The 18,509-nt window shown below is 51.4% G+C and overlaps 5 protein-coding genes across 6 annotated transcripts; 2 read left to right on the forward strand and 3 right to left on the reverse strand.

Moving 5' to 3' along the window:
* Positions 1-330: 330 nt before the first annotated feature.
* NCU01856 (transcriptional activator hac1) lies at positions 331-3,307 on the reverse strand. Its single transcript, XM_960394.3, has 2 exons — positions 2,100-3,307; positions 331-2,037 (listed from the first exon to the last, which is right to left on the reverse strand). The coding sequence occupies exons 1-2, from the start codon at positions 2,429-2,431 to the stop codon at positions 627-629; spliced, it is 1,743 nt and encodes a 580-aa protein (XP_965487.3). The 5' UTR covers positions 2,432-3,307; the 3' UTR covers positions 331-626.
* A 2,227-nt stretch (positions 3,308-5,534) lies between these two features.
* On the reverse strand, positions 5,535-6,533 carry NCU16353 (hypothetical protein). The gene has a single exon (XM_011395053.1). It carries the CDS (start codon positions 6,334-6,336, stop codon positions 6,031-6,033), a length of 306 nt encoding a protein of 101 aa, XP_011393355.1. The 5' UTR covers positions 6,337-6,533; the 3' UTR covers positions 5,535-6,030.
* Positions 6,534-7,546: 1,013 nt separating this feature from the next.
* NCU01855 (hypothetical protein) lies at positions 7,547-9,398 on the reverse strand. Its single transcript, XM_958796.2, has 2 exons — positions 8,858-9,398; positions 7,547-8,598 (listed from the first exon to the last, which is right to left on the reverse strand). Exons 1-2 carry the CDS (start codon positions 9,009-9,011, stop codon positions 8,264-8,266), a joined length of 489 nt encoding a protein of 162 aa, XP_963889.1. The 5' UTR covers positions 9,012-9,398; the 3' UTR covers positions 7,547-8,263.
* A 198-nt stretch (positions 9,399-9,596) lies between these two features.
* Positions 9,597-12,472, forward strand: NCU01854. Of its 2 annotated transcripts, XM_011394579.1 has the most exons (5): positions 9,597-10,129; positions 10,222-10,575; positions 10,739-10,816; positions 11,077-12,285; positions 12,358-12,472. In XM_011394579.1, the coding sequence occupies exons 2-4, from the start codon at positions 10,525-10,527 to the stop codon at positions 11,590-11,592; spliced, it is 645 nt and encodes a 214-aa protein (XP_011392881.1). In that variant the 5' UTR covers positions 9,597-10,129; positions 10,222-10,524; the 3' UTR covers positions 11,593-12,285; positions 12,358-12,472. The 2 variants fall into 2 exon arrangements, with proteins under 2 accessions (XP_011392881.1, XP_011392882.1); XM_011394580.1 differs by having other exon boundaries at positions 9,597-10,575.
* A 3,021-nt stretch (positions 12,473-15,493) lies between these two features.
* NCU01853 (choline dehydrogenase) lies at positions 15,494-18,157 on the forward strand (the record flags this gene model as incomplete). The annotated part of the gene is made up of 12 exons (XM_958794.3): positions 15,494-15,526; positions 15,629-15,853; positions 15,909-16,075; positions 16,124-16,250; positions 16,303-16,439; positions 16,495-16,516; positions 16,576-16,669; positions 16,720-16,884; positions 16,955-17,177; positions 17,251-17,740; positions 17,810-17,946; positions 18,019-18,157. The coding sequence occupies 12 exons, from the start codon at positions 15,494-15,496 to the stop codon at positions 18,155-18,157; spliced, it is 1,959 nt and encodes a 652-aa protein (XP_963887.3).
* Positions 18,158-18,509: the final 352 nt, after the last annotated feature.

The following is an 18,509-nucleotide window of genomic DNA, read 5'->3' on the forward strand; positions in this document are numbered from 1 at the left end:
ATATTGCGGATATCACTCAGTGTTCGTGGAATGCAAAAAGTCTTGATAGACCGTAGCCAATACAGAGAGCGATGATTTTGCACAGGAAAACATTCGGACCAGAAAACCAACGTGGGATGAGCACGACAGCTCGTCTTGACGCACCGTGATAGTTTCTGCGCCGACATGCGTGAGGCTGTAGACGCCAAAGCCGCTGTGTCGATAGTCAGGAGGGCGAAAAAGGGGTTCGGCGGGGTTTGCCACTCTCTTTCCCGCTCCTATACAGGAGTCAGTCATCAACACCAACTTACCGTCTGTTCATCATACCACTCTCCAGCAAATTGCTGTTTACGTTCATCATGAAATTTCCCAAGACTAATTGTAGCAATTGCATTTCCGCGAGAATCACAAGTTGGGAACTGAATAAGATCATGATATGAAACAGAGTGGAACGTTCGTGTTCAATTTGTTTCGATGAAGCCACTGATAACCACTCGCTAACACGCATAAAACGCCCACAGCCTAAGCCCCGTAAACCCTATATTGGCCCCTTCTGGGTTTTGCCAAATGCCCCGGGTAATAGTAGTAAAGATATACGTCATACAAGATTGTGTTTTCAAAAAGGAAAAAGAAAAAAAGAAAAGTCATCAAGACATCCTTCGACGCTCTGTGTCGAGGTGAGGTTTGAGGAAGCCACAAGGCCCAGCCTTCAGCTTCCGTTTTGGTATTACCTTCAACTTGTATTGTTGTTGAAGTTTGTTATTATCAGTCGTGGTTGGTGTGTGTATCGTCAATGACGGGACGCCGGTTGACCCACAGAGTTTCGAGGAGGAGCCCCTGAGTTCTGCGCGGACCCTCATCTTCCGCTCTTCCACTCTCAGAACCCACATCAAGGTGAGTAGAACTTCCTTCGATGGCAACATGGCACCCTTGGGCCAAAATGCCAGCAATCCAGTACGTGGCTGCGCTCGCTGCTCCTTTCCGTTAGCTGTCGCAGCCGCCGAACCGTCCTCTCCCAAAACCTGTGGCACCGTGCGCCCTTCAGATACAACCCACCGCAATACCTCCATCGTCGCATCCATTAAGGGACGCGCCAGTATGGGGCTGCTGGTAAGGATCTTCCGAAGCGTTCGGATACGTAAGGTTGTGGACTGACGCGTTCGTGGTTGCGCAGAATCCGGATTGTTGCTGCGGCTGCTGCTCGTTGCTGTTTGCGGCATTTGAGACGTCGGGGTTGATGAATTCGTCGAAGAAGTTCTCGGGGTTTGCCGGGAAGTGGAGGGTTTCGGTGTCGTCACCAGCCATACTATACTCATCAAAATTGCTGGGGCTGGGGGAAGAGAAAAATTCCGTTTCATAGATGTAGCGATCAGCATCAAAGGTCTTTGAGAGAACGAGATCATCCATGAAATTGCCGAGGCCGAGAGGAGCAGCAGAGAGAGAGGATCCAGCGACGGGGGCTGAGACTGCTGGGACACTGCCAGGCACTTGGAGCGTGGCACTTCCGCCGACCGACACTGCAGGTCATCACACAACACCACAGCAGGATGTTGTGTCGCATCGGGGGAAGTGTCCACAGTCGCAGTGGAGGTAGCATCCGCAACAGGTTGGGCAGCCGTCGATTGCTCCTTCTCGCCATCCTCCTCCATCTCAGGGAGAGGGTTCAATACGGGAGAAAGAGAAGCTGGGTTGACGGTCTCTTCAGTCTTGATTGTAGGGAACAGTTGCTCGAGAGAGGAGTCGTGCTTTGACAAGTTGTGGCCATCTTGTGAGCTGAAGAGCTCTTGTGAGAAGGTGACTGGGGTAGGGTTGAGACCATCGAAGGATGCCGGTCGTGTGGCAATCGTAGGAGCAACACCGTTTTCACGGAGTGCCTGGAGGAGAGTCTGGTTGATCTGTTGAGCTTGCATGAGGAGGGTCTCAAGCTCCTTGTTGCGTCGTTCCAAACCCTCGACTTCGAGCCTCTTGCGCTCTCGTGAAGACTGGGCGGCTCTGCGGTTGCGGAGAACGCGTTCGACGCGACGTTGTTCCTTCTCGTCTTCGGTCTTGGCACGTTTCCTGTTGAGAGGTTAGAGAAGGAGTAAACAAGGGTTTGAGGGTGTAAGTAATGTGTAACATACCTTGGTGGGAGGTTAGTCTTGGGCTCTGGCAGGACTTGACCCCACGACTTCCTCTTCTTGACAGGCTTCTTCTCAGTCTCTGGCGCCGGTGTCGAAGCGGGCGTCGAGCGTGGCGGGATCTGAGGAACTGTGAGAGTAGCAAGAGCCGTGAGGTCGACGTCGTCTGCCAAGGAAACCGGTGACATGACGTCGAGCGATGGGGTTGCTGATGTCGCGCGGTCAGAGCCGAAGACTTCGGGAAAGATCTCGCCAGGAGTGGCGAGGAGAGACTCGGCCGGGTTCTCGAATTTGAGGTTGGCCGGCGAGGGAGAGTGGGCGGCCCAGGAATCCATGATGGGTATCGGCGTCCACGGTAGGAGGACTTGATGTTTGCTGATTGAAAGCTGTGGCAGTCACTGGTGTTGGCGCTGGTAAAGAATGATGTTGACTGCAAACAATGAACTAGTGCGTATATGTTCGCTGACAGTAAAGAGGTGCCTGCCTAATTCCCCAATACTCGAAACGTCAGAGAATGGAGTATTTGTTAAGCTTAATGCATCGCGGGTAAGGTTGACTCCATCCACGCGTAAGTCAGTCCACTAGGCACCAGGATAGTCCAAGACGCCAAAGGGGGAGCCTAGCGGGAAGAGGTCGAGGATGGAAGCTGGTTGGTTGTGTGGTGAAAAGGACAGATCTCTTGTTTGAACAAACTGGGGGGGAACGATGGCGAGTCTGGGTGAGGGGTGGGAGGCCAGGCTGCTTTTATCTTCTGGACACGGTTTCCAGAAAGGGGGCTCATGCCTCAGGCAGCACAGACCTTATTCGTGCCTATTCGTCCAAAGCAGCACGCAACTGGCGGCCTTCCTTCGTCTGATTGGCCACACCGCCGCCCAGATTGACGAAACATTGCGGCGCCCCTCTTGGCCCTCGCATCGAGGCTCCAGATGCCAAAACAGGGAATCGCCGAGAAGCACGCTAGTGGGGCGGCTCATGCCAGTCAGTGCTGGCAATGCGCAGCCAGGGGTAAGAAGACGCAAGCGCAGGGCCGAAGTTCCATCCTCGAGCCCCTAGGCTCCTCAAACCCCTCTGAAGCTCGAACCTTAGCGTCGGCCCTTGGGATTTCCCTTTGACACAAGCGCCCCTCCGGTCCTGCTGTTGATCATGCCCGCGGGGGGGGGGGGGGGGGGGGGGGGGGCCTCATTGTTGGAAGACGCGGAATCGCCGGGCGGGCGGGGACCGACATCGTAAGGAGCTCGATTTGTCCCTCTCACTTGAAGCATCCGACGGTGGGTGCGCTGAGGTGAGATACGGTAGAGCTATGTTCGCACTTCGCATCATCTTCGTACAACTAAAGGTCCGCAGAAGGGACAAGCCACGATGGAGACAGCTGCAAGAGCGGACCCGGCGATAGGCACCTTTTTGACGAACCGCTGTTACTCATCACCAGATTTGTACCGAACATCATCAGTTTGACAGTCACACCGACAAAACTTGCATGCGTGTCATTGCTGGGCGTTGATAGGAACCACCTAGCAATGCATGAAATAGTGCAGATTCGGTAAACAGCTGTCGCCATCTGATCGCCCGACCATCTTTTTCAATGCTTGGGCATTGCGGCAAGCATCAAAAGCGCACGATAATCTTTGTCGACAACGCCGCAGCTTCCGTGAAGCTCCAAACCTCATCGCGGGCAATATCTCCCAAAGCTACCATATCGCTGCAAGCCTCAAATTAGAGTGTGGGTTCCCAAGGTTAGCCGTGACGCGTCTTGATGAGACTATTCCCGCCCGTCCTTTGTTTCCCTCGGACCACTCAACATCAGCGCCGAGCTTCTGGCAGCCGGAACATCTCTTTGAAACGAATGGAAACCATCCATCGGTTCTAGATGGACAGCTCAAAGACTGGAACGCACCATTAGCCGGCGCGCGGCCCCTCCTGTCACAGAGATGGCGCCTTGATTACCCCGGATGGAAGTCCAGTGAAACAAAGTAACGGATGGTGGCTTCCGAAATGCGGAGTACACATGCACATGAACTCGTAACCCCTTTCTCGTTTTTGTTCAATACGACCGCGAACACACTCATTTCATTGATCAATTACCGCACGGTTTAAGAAACCCACAACAAACACAAACCAACCAATTTCACCGAGCCGGGCACGGCCATCACCCGATGCCGCTTGCATTCCACGGCGACCGACCAACCCCTCACCCACCAAGTCGTTCGGAGGCAGCTCAAACCGGACCCGGCGACCGAACGGAAAACCAAGGATGTTATTTGCGGTGAGTCTGCGGAGTCGTCTTACGTACACGAACGAAACCACCTTGATGGCATCCGGGCCCACGCTGCAGGAGATTATGGAGTCAAGACCCGTCGCCGGAGTGGAGCCGTTGGTGACAAAAGGCGGGGAGAGCTCGAGTGGATCGGCCTCCTTCAATTCAATGAAACAAAGAGGCGAAGCTGAATGAAAACAGCATATGGTTCCATCGCCACAAAGCGGATTCTCGACGATAGCAGCAAGATTAAAGAGGCACAGCTCATTGTGGCGTTCTCCGCTTCTTCTTGGAGCGAGCTGAATGAACTTGCTCAGGAGAGTCTCAGCTTCGTGTTTGTCAAGTTCATCATTTTCGCACAAGAAACTCCGAAACTTCAGCCCTCTGTACTTTTCCCTATCTCTGCTCAAAGTCCCCTCACCACCGTGCCTTATCAATCGCCCCACTAAGAGGTCTGGCCGTTTGGGTAAACAAACAGAGGGCAAGTCGGAATGCTCCGCGCGCCCGCAATCCACCATGGTGGTACGCTACACTATCCAGGGGCAAGTGTCTCGATAACCTTCCTTCTACCGACTGGCCGAGGACTGCTGTTGAGTGTCCGTCAGCTCGTGCTCTAGCGTGCAGTCGGCAATCTTGAACCCCGTTGTTTGACAATTCGAATCAGCATCGTGGATTCACGAGCCGTAGGTTGTATCCTCATCGAAATCTCCGATTACTCCGTGGTACCCGTAGCTGTGAGCCTACAGTGCATACATGTGAGGCATCCACTTGCAGGACCATTGTGAATTGTTTCCCATCGGGCATGGGAGCGGCCTCATCGAGCATTACACAAAAACAGTTACGTGGATGTCAAATGTGCAGATATGTGCTTACACGCCGTGCCCCAGCTTACTGTTATACCAAAAAACAACCGGGAAAATCGGACTTGGGTTCTGCAAGAAATTCCCTTTAGCTCAGCCGCTCCGACATGCACATACCTGATATTTCAGGTAGGTAGAGTCAACGCAACAGACTGTACTTAGTGTACGATTCTTTTGGCGATTTCCAACTTCGAGGAAAGCACGTTGCTCTAACTGCTTGAACACCCCATAGATGTGGCCCAGAGATGATACTTGCCATAGACCTTGAATTCCGACTTCCACGTTTTATACGGTATCTCCGTGGTCACATAAAGGTAGTTACCCGGACTGAAGTGCTTCTTGTAAAATGCCGATCTAGTCTCTCCTCAATGGAAGACGCTAGTAGATCCTCGGATGGAAGGGTGGTGAGAGCGGTTAAAGTCTCCGAAAAGTCCAACCTCTAGAATGCTTAAGGTGATAGGTAGTGTAACTGCCGATCTCCCCCCCCCCCCCCCCCCCGTGAAAGGAAGTCAATAAAGTTGAACCCTTATTTAGATTCATTTTTGGCATATCCGAACGTGGCTTGCTCCGTGCTGATCGGGCGGTGATCCGATCCGGATCTGCCAGCCATTCAGAAGCAGTATGGATATCTCGAGTTCAAAATTTAAGGGTTGAAATGGGTGAGGAGGACGGAGAAAAGAACGCCAAGACCTCGCGCTTATCTTTTTTCCCTTTTTTTTTCATTTTCTTTTCTCTCATCTCTCTTTCTTTGTTTCTTCCCTGGGCTCGGTGCCTTGTCGTACGGCATTCCGATCCAGATTCAACCCTTTCGGCGTCCCTTTCATTCGTTCGTTCTATTGGTTTTTCTCCCTCCTACCTCAGGAGTTTGTTTTGGTTTATGATCGCTCAAGAATAGATTGGCGTAGCCTGCGAAAAATCGTTGATCCCTCATTTCCTTATGGCCCGTTTCCCAAGTTCGCGATCGCACAATCTGGGAGCGAGAAGTGAGATCTCGTCCTTGTCTTTGGACGGAGAGATTTTGCTCGATCGCCTCATTGGTTACCCATGCAGGTAGCTTCGGTATGGGTTCCTCCTCTATTCGGCCATTTGGTTTCTCTCGTCTTTTCATCTTCCTCTTAGTTGACATGGCGAACGGTTAGCCCCAAATAACAGGTGATGGGTTGTAGGTCTGTTCTCGGCGCACGTACCGCGGTTCTTGTATTCAGTGTTGGAGGCGAGTATAAGACAACTCAAGCCTAGTATTGTTCGTAAATGAAATAGAGAAAAGTACGTGACGAGTGATGTCATCCATTTTCGAGCATGATCATGATGTCGTTTCCTTCTTCCGAGTAAGCAAATCTACAAGTCTATGCCTCCGTTCCTGAGACAGGTGCGGTAGGCCTGGCGGATTTATTCGGCAGAGTACATGTACGAAAGAAAGCGTCCTGGCGTGGAATGGCCGTCGGAGTTGCAACACTGCATTTGACGAGACATCGCAGTCTTGACTGTGATTGTGGAGTTCAAAGTCTGACGGCGGCGATGCTTCCGCGGATCGAATCTTAACGTCTCGGTGCGTCTTACGCTCGTCCCGTCTCTCCACTGGCATTTTCAAATGGAGGTGAGAAATGCCATCCCCGATGCAGTTAAGCAAAGGTGGATGAAGATGGACTGCCAGTGTGGATGGCGTGGCGTTCGCTTACACTTTGATACAGTGCAAGGTGTGACGAGACGACGTCCAGAGCCAACCATTGCTTGGCTCTGGGCCTTTTGACCATTCAGAAGACTCGGTATGTCTCGCGATGAAAGAAGGAAAGAGAGAGCAAGAGTGGTGTTCGGCTCCCCGCAGAAAATTTAATTGTTTGTGAGCCTAGAAACGGAACACGCGTGCAGAGCCTCCCGCGGCTTGGGTTTCAACCACGACCTCATCTCCCTGTGTCTCCATCTGTCATCTCGCTACTAGCCTTTTCCCATATCGTTTCTAGTCATCGCTTGCCTCCCACATGGCACTTACTTGATGGAGCCGCCTTCTAGACTTCCATGTTGTTGAATTCTGCTACGTATTCATATTCGCTGGTGGATAGGACACGCTTTCGGCTTTCCCACTTTGTGACCCCCAATCTCACACCATTATTCTTACTAAACTTAGCATCTTTCCACTTTTAACGCCATCTCCTCTCCAGCTTTACCCACGACTAATCCACGAAACCCTCCACTTCCTGTGGAGTTCATAACGGGGATCAACTGACGACGCGTGCTAGGGGAAGACTAATGGAAAAGGATATATGGGCGGCCATCCCTTGCCTCTGGTTTTGTTCCATTGTTCTTTAGTGACTTCCACACTCCTTCTCGAACATATTATTACCCCCATTCTATGGAGCCATGTCTGAAGCCAGTGCAGCTAACCGAACCCAGATCAACCTACACTACCTTCCTCCGGGCTTGTCAGCGTCACCTTCGTTACATATTATACAGATGTTTGGGTCATACTGTATAGTCCCAAGCGGCCTCCTACATCGGTGCATCGGGCTCCCGAGGTGAACACATATCCGGCCTAGCCCAGCCACCGCTTCGTTCTCCGATGCCTCACGGGCGATCGCAGGTTTCGGTGCATGCTTGGAATCTCGGCATTCCGGTTCCGACCATCTAATCAACATCACATCCAAGGATCTGATACCACGACGTCGTTTCGGGTTCCCATTCCGCATCTGACCCGCATCTGACGAGCATTTACACTCCCAAAACTGTCACATCATTACGCCAACACGCACTATTTCTGTGATCCCGCTCAAGCCAGAGAATCCAACATGCTATGGTCGATTTGCATCGAATGCCTCTTCTAGGTATTGCAGCGCCTTCTAAAAGGATGATGACATTTTCTTCTGTTGCTGTCTTCCCAACAAAATGCGCTTTCCGATCCCATATGCACCGTTTTAAAAAACCAGCCATGTGTATGCGTTTCTATAACCCTTCCGGCCCAACTCCAGAAAACCCCCTCAACACACCAAGAGAAGCTCCCCCCATACTCCCTGATCTTGAAATTGTTTCTTTGTGTTTTTTACCCGATCTGGAAATCCTTAAAGGACAGGATCCCAGGTACCCCACTGGCCCTTGACGACACCCTCGACATCGCTCGTCACCCAACCGCCATAGAAATCACCAGGCTGGGGTTGGGCGCGCTCGCCGTCCACATAGCACTCCCAAGGAGAGGCGTAGAAGGCAAGGTAGCCCTTGATGGCCTCATAGCCCTTCGCGGGCTCGTTGTAGGCCCAGATTCTGTTGGAGATGGTCTCGGCGGCCGAGATGGGACTCATGATGGAGTAGTATGTGGCGGTTCCCTTCCACTCGCAGAAAGTCGATCTGGGAGTGGTCGCGAGCGGAAGGCGCACGAGCGAGGGGGGAATGTAGTAAGCTGCAGACGGGGGGAGGCATGAGAGTTAGTCGACGACTTCACAAAGCATTCACAGCAGCGTCGGGACGAGCTGAGGTGGCTACAGTTTGAGCGACAGAACTTCCACCTCTAAAAAAGAAGGGTGAAGGGTGATCCGCACAACACGTCGGCAACCTGGACCTGGCCGTGTTGGGTTGTGCAGTGGATGTCGGGACGGGGTGTAACGCTGGAGGACCCCGACGTAGGAATGAGGACTGCGGGAAGAATGGGGTGGACTAACTAGGTGGATGATGGGTCTCCAAAACCCAGTACGCCTCACCAGGAGGGACGTCGGCGATGAGCTGACCGTGCCACTTGATCTGAATGTGACGGGGCGCCCTCTCGACCAGCGGGGGGCGCGGGAAGGTCTGCACGTTGAGCTTGCGAATCGACATGATGTTGGGTCGTGTTCCGAGCCGAGCTTTGGTGGAGTGTGGTTCCTAGCTGAGTGGGAAACCCCAAGAGAAAAGGAAAATGGATACAAGTCTAGAGTCTAAGAGATGTTGTTGAAAAAAGGAAATTGCCCAAGACAAAGAAGATAAAATGGAGAAGAAGAGGAGCGAGTCAAGCCGGAAAGATTGGAATCCGTGGTCTATGGTTTCTGCTCTAAGTTTTGTCCAGAAAAACGAAAAACCCTTCACTCATATGCTCGGGGGGCGCGCGAGCCACGAACAGAGCCCGCAGGAGCCACTGGGGGTCGCTGATAAAAAAAAAAAAAAAGAGTTATCGGAAAAGACCTCTAGGCTTGTAGCCAGTCTGAGCCCAGCGAGCGCTCATTTTCCTTCCGTCGGCGGTCCGTTGCGAATTGGCGGGACTTTGCTGCCCGTGCACAATAGGCTAGAGATACTGTGTGGCTTGATGCCGGTCTTCATTCGGACTTCACTTGCCCTGTCATCCGGGCCCTTGTCGTCTGGTTCAGTTGCTGGCCAGTAGAGGTATTCTAGCTTCCTCCCCCCCCCCAAAAAAAATCGCGAGGCCGAGCCACCTCATTTAGGTGGCTCTCCCCTGTTCGCTCCTATTCTGGCCTAGAGGTGAAAGGCAAAAAACGCTCCTGTTCTCTCCACCGCAACTGCCAACCGTCAAAAGATCGAATCGCCGGTTCCGTTCAGCGAACGACACCAATGCGGGTCGACAGTGCAGACCGCCCAGCAACGAACGAGGCTCGCTGTTTACCGCTCAATTGGCCAGCGAATGTCACTCACGGTGCCAAGCGGGACCCTCTAAAAATGCGGCGCACTGGCAGTTTGGCACACACACTTAGGGGGCTCGAGGGGAGGCACCAGCCACAGGACTGCGTCATAGCGTGGAATCTGTGGAAAGCGCGGGCAGGGCGGGGTGGCAATGCAGAGGCCCCACATGCTACTTCAGCGTCTCATCCGGGCCAATCACGGGTCCGTAGTTCGGGCGACTGCCTCGCGCTGACAGGCCGCCGACCAACGGACGTCCCGGATCTTCCCAACCTGAAGGGCTTCCCGTCATTCTGAACCCTGTCACGCTCGCCAGGCTCCATTCTGTACGTCGCCGTCCAGCACGCAACAGCACAGTAGGCACTACAGGCTAGCAGTGACTTACGTAGCACTTAAGGTAACTTTTAGTACCTAGCAGCATTCAACACTTGCGGACATCCAAGATATCGATCAGGTACCTCTATTCCATTGTTGACACACCATCCATCACCGACCTACTCGACCCGATAGTATTCCAGTCGCCGGCCATCATCCGTCACGACAACCGTACCCGCGATATCCTAACAACTGGATCCTGCTTTCCAGAGCCTAAGTCCACCGCTTGACTTCATTCGCTGTCCCCGCCGAGTCCTACGTAGTCACCGACCGTCGCCCCGACCCTAAACCCCCCACCTCCCTCCATTAGTCCATCGCCGACAGACCATCTCACCGCGGAATCAAGATGGCGAACCGACAGCTTGCAAGAGACATGCAAGTTGAGTTTCAAGCCCGCGTATGTGTTCCGCCATTGGGCCTTGGGTTGTTCCTTGCGTCGGTGGTCCATCCCTTGCAGCGTCGCCTACCCTGCTTGCGATCTTCCATAGATGGCATGGAACAATCACGGAACAACATGAGAAAACATCGATTAGTTGCTAATGACCATCACGGATTGGCAGTTCAATGCCAAGCAAGCACGACGTGAAGCCCAGAAGGCTGCCAAACAAGACAATGAATTGAAGAAGCAGATCCAGAATGTTTGTCACCCCGTTCCGTTCCTTCTTTACCCTCTGGTCATGTCTGTTGGCCGGTGTCCCGCAATATCTTCCTGGCCTGGCAATGCTCCTCTTACCTAGATGGATGCGCATTCCTACTCTGTCTACCATTATCAATACTGGGCATCATGGTCTTTCAAAATGACATGACTCCCGTCTATCATTACGAGCGCCCCCATGCCATCGTGTCACCGCATTTAGAGGAACGCCCAAACTAACAAGCTATGGTTGACATTTTCTAGCTTCTCAAAAAGGGCGAAACCGCGCAAGCCGCCCAAAAAGCCCGCATGCTGCTTGCCAAACAAGCCATCGCTCAACAGATGGACCAAGCCGCTGATATGGCCGAGCTCAGCGTCGCCCAGATACAGGCTAACAACGCCATGAACCGCATGACGTTCATGATGGCCCAGTCATCCAAGACCATGTCACGGGCCCAGCGCAGCGTAAACCCCGAGAAAACGCTTCTAACGCTGGAGCAGTACAAGCAGCAGAACGAGGAGTACGCCATGAGCAACGGCATCTACACGGACGCCATGACGCAGAGCACAAGCGTGCAAGTGAGCGACGATGCCGTGCACGAACTGCTCGGCAAGCTCGCAGACGACGCCGGACTGGAACTGGGGCAGGAACTGAATAAAGCCAGCGCCAGCAAGGTTGATCCGAACGCTGCTGCCCAGCAGGCGGTGAGCCAGACGGCCGAACCAACTCCGGAAGAGGAAGATGCCCTGCAACAGCGTTTGCGGGCTTTGCGGGCTTAAGCCGGAATCATGTGCTGGAACTCCCGGGCCGTTTTCTTTTTCTTAACTTTTGCGGGAGAAGAAAGAGCGAAGAAAACGTAGAAGAACTGGAGAGGTTGGATGAATCGGGAGAGGCGGTTTAGGTGGGTCGTTCCGCTATCGGGATACGTGGGGTGAGGTAGGATCGGTCACTGGGCGGAGGCTCCAAACGGCGGTGAAGCCGGGATGGTTCGATTTCGAAAACGCATGCCGGATCGACGGAGATACACTACATACGTACAACGCTTATGATGACGCAAAAGAACACGACGAAGAACAACACAGAGCCTTCTGCTCGTGGTTATTGGGAGTTTGGGATGACGATGAACATGAACATGAATGGGATGGAGCTGTTGGGGTTGGTGGTGGTTTTCTGAGGGAACAACAGGTCACCTCTGAAGTATCCGATTTTGCAGCAAACTGTATATGAACGGGGTCTCGCTTGTTCATTCACGGTTCACACTGGCAATTCTGCCGTTGGTTTGCTTTCTTAGACCGGCTCGGTCATTTGGTTGGATGATGAACATTTGTCACTTTTTGGTAATTGGCGTTTTTAGGTACTAGCATCTAAACTTCATCTCTGTTCCTTTTTTTCCCTTCCTCTATGATTTCCTTCCCGCTGCCACCTGCGTCGTTACGTTACACGGCAACGGGCTTGGGTAGGATGATCACCAGGTACGCAAACCTGCATGTCGTCCTAAACCTTTCACGAAAGGTTATCTTCCTGACCCTGTAACTGTATCCCAGGTTACGGCCGACCAGGGTGAACAACTGTCTCGTCAACAACTAATACGTTACCTATCATGTATCACCTCCCTGAAATCAGGTTAATAATAGATCCCCTGGCTCATACGTGGTCCTTCTCTGTACGACTGGGCTCGGTCGAGTGTCTGCCGGCTGACCATCGACTGATTGTTTACCTGATAGGATTGGAATAAAGGGTTGACAAGATGGCTGCCAAACCCCCTTTTCTACGTCCTGAATGTGCTCCCAAAGCCAAAGCCAAAGCCACTGCTCTGGCCTCTACAGCTTGCACACTTGTTGGATCAAAGACTTCACTATACCTAGTGCGACGAGCTTCCCGCTCAGCTCATTCGACGATGCTTTTTCTGGAGCTGAACCGCCGCTCTTACATGTTGGTTATCATCTACCATAATCTTTTCAGTATCCCCTTAAAAATACAACTTCCGCGTCGCAGCGTGCGAGCCATACGGCAAACCGTACAGGTTAAGTTAACACGTCATACCATATTTAACGCCTTGCACCCGGTCACAGCAATGAACGTGATTGAAACGCTCGTACTACTACTATCTATACGCGCAAAGAGTTGTCCAGAGCTAGAGACCAATTAACCAAATCAAACCCACTCAAGCATCCATGATCATAGAAACATGCACACGCCTCGCGTATATACACTAGTCACAGTCGTGATAACTCCTCACAACCCACTCCTATGTCCTCGTTGTCATCCTTCAATGAAATAAAGCTCCGGAACGACCCAAGATCTGATGTATTGAATTTGGGCCAACACGAAGCTCGAAAAATTTGGCATGTCTTTCCAATATGGGCCTATGTACAACATCGCCTATTGAGATTCTGCAGTAGGACCGCATAACTAAGAAGAAAGGAGAAAGAAAGAAATGAATAAATCATGAAAGGAGAAGAAACCCCATTCTTGTCCTATCCTGCTGACATGGAACTTGGACTTGGATGTTCGGAGTTGGGGAACTCGAGAGTAGGAGGTAGGAAAGACAAAGACCGCGGATTACTCGATTCAAAGGCGAGGTGAGCCTAGAGGTACCTAGGAAGCTTGGGAAAAGCATGTTCGGTTCGTTGCCATGGATGCCAAGATCCAAAGATGGGAGATGAAGAGAGGGGAAAGGGACTTGGCGATGTTGTGTCTTTCTCACCTTTGGGGGCGAGAACGAGGAGGAGGTGGTGAAGATCTCTCTTGACCCTTCATCTGTATAACGATCCGTTTGGGGAAAGGGGGAGGGGGAGGATAATCACATTCCCGGGTGTTGTTGATCTCTGAATGTGCTTGGCATTGCTACGGTTTCTCGCAACGAATACCCTGAATGGTAGGCTACCTACCCTTTACATGGGTACAAGTTGGTTGGTCGGACAAACTGTCACTTCGAAATAAGAAGCAACAAGAAGTCATGTGGTGCCCGTTGATGGAGATGTCAACGAGGCCGTCCGTTGCGATCCTAAGAGAGTCTCTCACAGTTGACTAATGACTAGCTCACGACGTACAGCATCTGTTCCTGTTTTCAAGGTAAACATTGAAACAACTGAACTCGAGACCGGAGAGCCATGATGACTGTTGGGTATGAGACAGGTATGAATGAAGGTCTGTCGTAGGAGGAGGGGGCAAGGGGAGTGCGATTCAGTCCCTTGGTGATTTTGGATGCTGCAGGTTGTTGAGTGTCCATCAACCCCGCGTTCACTTTCCTCGCCAACCGACGTGCATTACCGTGCCGTGCCGGTAATGCATGTTTCACGTTAAGTGGTTCAGAGTTGTCAACTAGATGCATCCCACTGAGAATAAGAAATACCGCCCGGCACTGGTTTTCTGGTATCGTTTAAGTGACATCTTGTTCGTCTGTAAACCGTGGACCCTTTTGCTTCGAATTTGCCAATTTCAACGTCTATGAACAAAGCACTGCTGCAGCGCCCTAACTTCAGCAAGATTCGCCGCGCTGACTTCAAAGACCTCTTCTCCCTATTTGGTAGCAATAATCTTCTTCCCTAGGGGTAATTTTGTTGGTCCTTTTATAGAAGCCGCACTATTATTACTTGCAGCCCTGGCTTTGTAAAGATGCATGAACTAATAGGGCGGTGTTGCATTTGGTCACTCATCTTCGTCACAAGTTGAGAATTAATAAGAAGCAACGTCTTCCCCTCCTTCATCCTTCTAATAGAGACTTTTGCAAATAAGCAATGCCGCACCATGACCGGTACAACCGGTGGCCGGAAGATTGATCGCATTCAGTGAAAGGGGAGAGAACTAGTTCATGCACTCCAATATTGGTTTCGGCACCTCTTCAAAGCTCAAGATACATAAATGTATTATGGAGATAATAATGAGTGCCGATCAGTCGAACAACATTGGTGATTCTATTCAAACCTGAACGGCGATGCACCGTCGATACTTATCAACCGCTTCAGATATGTGCCATATTGACCCGCTTACACCAGTCTGATAAATGCTTCTCTGCTTGTACTATCTACAGGTTGAAACTTAGAATGTTAAAACGGAATATCGGTTGTTATAAAAGTGAGTAAATTGTTGTTCAGGAATAGCTGTTTTACTGAAATGTGACGGCTATTATTATATGAGGCCTCACACTGAAGGAAGCCGGGCTCCAATCAGAGTTGTTAGTCACCAGGGGGGATTCTTGGATCTTCGCCATCACCAAAGACACTCATTCATCCCCGCTCATCCCAATGCAGCCGCCGTGGCACAGTCCAGCTACGGTATGTATTTCTCGTCTGGGTAAGTTGATGAGGGGTTTCCAAAGATGCATTGCAGCCCTTGCGGGTCAAGTGAACTTCGTACTGGTTAGGACTCGTGAAAAAGAAAGACCGAAAGGCCTGAGGACTAGTCCGGTATGGGGGGAAACCTCGAAGATTGGCCAAAAATCATCATCGGGCAATCCGACCACCACTGTCAGGGAATCTGGCTGCCTGAGGGATCGTCGGCTTTAAACTCTTGTAGGTGAAGAGGGGAAGGAAAGTGAATGTGGGGCTATTGCCGTGTATAAGACGTGTAGAGCTCCCAGATACCTCTATGGATCAGTGAATCGAAGTTTTGTTTAGGACCAAACTCGGAAGGGCCCAAAGAGACTCTGATTTGGACAACACGCAGATTCATATCACGATGTCCCCCCTACCGGAGGAGTTCGACATCATTGTGTGCGGAGGAGGAAGTTGTGGGTGTGTGGTTGCTGGCAGGTGAGTTGCATGGCTTCAAGCTGCACTTGCCGTCCTTGAAACTCATAAAAATCTCGACAAGTTGGCGAACCTCGACCATAACCTCAAGGTGCTTCTCATTGAGGCTGGCGAGAGCAATCTCAACAATTCTTGGATATTCCGACCCGGTATCTTTCCTCGGAATATGAAATTGGACTCGAAGACTGCAACATTCTATGAGTCCAAGCCATCGAAGTGGCTCGGTGGTAGAGGGGCAATTGTACCCGCAGCTCATGTGCTCGGCGGAGGGTCTTCCATCAACTTCATGGTATGCGTGATGGTGATATCCCAGCTGCCATAAAGTCAAGACTAACTGAACCCAGATGTACACTCGAGCTTCCGCGTCAGACTATGATGACTTTCAAGCCAAAGGGTGGACGACCAAGGAACTGCTTCCTCTCATGAAGAAGCACGAAACATACCAGCGTGCATCTCATAATCGGGATATCCACGGCTCTGAAGGCCCCATCAAGGTGTCTTTTGGAAACTAGTAGGTCCCATGAAGAAATGATTGCGGTTTCAGACTAACAGGTGGTAGTACGTATCCCATCAAGGATGACTTTCTCAGGGCAGCTGAATCCCAAGGAATTCCTGTAGTGGACGACTTACAAGATCTGAAAACTGCCCACGGTGCTGAACAGTGGTTGAAGTGGATCAATCGTGATGTAAGTGTCCATTACTTTGATGGTTGGTGGTAAACTAACAAGGCGAACCTAGACTGGCCGCCGGAGTGACAGTGCTCATGCCTATGTCCACGCCACTCGGGCCGTTCACTCAAACTTATACCTGGCTTGTAACACCAAGGTCGATAAGGTAATCATCGAGAATGGTCGAGCGGTCGCTGTACGGACTGTGTAAGTCAGAGATGTGCACTCTCATGTGCAAGGTTGTCAACTAACACACCGACAGTCCAACGAAGCCTATGGGCAACGTAAGTTAGCGCCAATCTGGGGATTGAATGACCCTTACTCACTTGGAGACATTTACTAGGATCGCGGAGTACGCGTTTTCCGAGCTCGCAGGCAGATCGTCGTCTCAAGTGGAACAATGTCCTCTCCTTTGATCCTCCAGCGCTCTGGCATTGGTAAGTGATGCTGAAGGCTGACTAGAAGAACTCGAGCCAACAAAGAGCAGGGAGCCCCGAAAAGCTGCGGCAGGCCGGAGTCAAACCAATTGTCGATCTTCCTGGCGTCGGTCTGAACTTTCAGGATCATTACTTGACTTTCAGTGTATATCGAGCAAAGCCGGGCACGGAGACGTTCGATGACTTTGCCCGTGGTGACCCTGAGGTGCAAAAGCGTAAGCACATTGATGTCTCATGTCATCACCTGTAGAGGTAGTATTGACGAGCCCCTACTAACTTGTACAGGTGTCTTCGACGAGTGGAACATCAAAGGCACTGGACCACTGGCAACGAACGGTGTCGAGGCTGGCGTGAAGATTCGGCCAACTGAAAAAGAGCTGAAGGAGTTTGAGAAGTGGCCAACTCCGCATTTCAAGTCGGGCTGGGAGACATACTTCAAGAGCAAGCCGGATAAGCCCGTAATGCATTACTCGTTGATTGCCGGCTGGTTCGGAGACCATATGCTCATGTGAGAAGTACCTTTGGCCAGTAACTCGATGATAGAGTGCTCGTTACTAACATGTAGTTGTCACATGGCACAGGCCTCCTGGCAACTTCTTTACCATGTTTCACTTCCTGGAATATCCCTTCTCACGCGGTTCGACACACATCAGGTCGGCTGACCCGTACGAAGTACCGGACTTTGATGCTGGGTTTATGAATGACGAGCGCGATATGGTCCCGATGGTATGGCGCTATATCAAGTCGCGTGAAACCGCTCGCAGGATGGATGCATATGCTGGTGAAGTGCAGAATATGCATCCTTTCTTCAACTTCGACTCTCCGGCACGCGCGCACGACCTCGATTTGGAGGACACTAACAAGTATGCTCTGCCTGGAAACATCACTGCTGGTATCCAACACGGCAGCTGGACGGTGCCAGTGCCACCGGCGGATGAGAAGCCCAACGTGCTACATGTGACGAGCAACCGCAAGGCGAAGAGGAAGGAGCTGAAGTATTCCAACGAGGACATCAAAGCCGTCGAGGATTGGGTGAAGCGTCATGTCGAGACGACATGGCATTGCCTGGGCGTAAGTTGCTTCCGGGCTTTTACCAATGCGAACAGCGCAACACATTGTTGACTCTTGGTTTTGATGCAGACGTGTTCCATGGCCCCTCGAGAAGGCAATAGCATTGTCAAGCACGGTGTCTTGGATGAGCGCCTTAACGTTCATGGCGTCAAGGGCTTGAAGGTGGCGGACCTTAGTATCTGCCCCGACAATGTCGGCTGCAACACGTGAGTATTAGCTACCCCATTGTTCGAAGACTGTTTGTAACAACATCATTAATCACGGCCGCACTCTTTCAGTTATTCGACCGCTCTGCTCATCGGCGAGAAGGCGGCTGTCCTTGTGGCAGAAGACTTGGGGTACTCGGGCGAAGCCCTCCAAATGAAGGTTCCCGATTATCACGCGCCGGGCGAGAGCAGACTTAGCTCAAGACTTTGAGGCCGTTGGATGCCCATTTCGATATACCGATTTTATATTTCATTTTTTCTTTTCTTTTTCTTTCGCGTACTGGAACTTCGTCGTTGTTGAGCTTGACGGTGGTGTGCTTTGATTTGGCGGGCTGGTTTAGTAGTTCCCTCCGTGGAACCTAAGAATGAGTTTTTTCTAGCGGCTTGGGAGAAGTTGGATTTGTTTGCAATTTCAATTGTTCCACTGGCTGCAATTATGGCGTGACGGGCTCGCATCAAGAACTTCGTAACAAGAATTCTTCGTTCCTATGCGCCCCTCCCTTTCATTGAATTGCGTCAGTGGACGATATGGCTTGATGCTCCAACATGATAAACGTAGATGG

This window comes from Neurospora crassa, linkage group I, assembly GCF_000182925.2.
Source record: "Neurospora crassa OR74A linkage group I, whole genome shotgun sequence".
NCBI lineage: Eukaryota > Fungi > Ascomycota > Sordariomycetes > Sordariales > Sordariaceae > Neurospora > Neurospora crassa.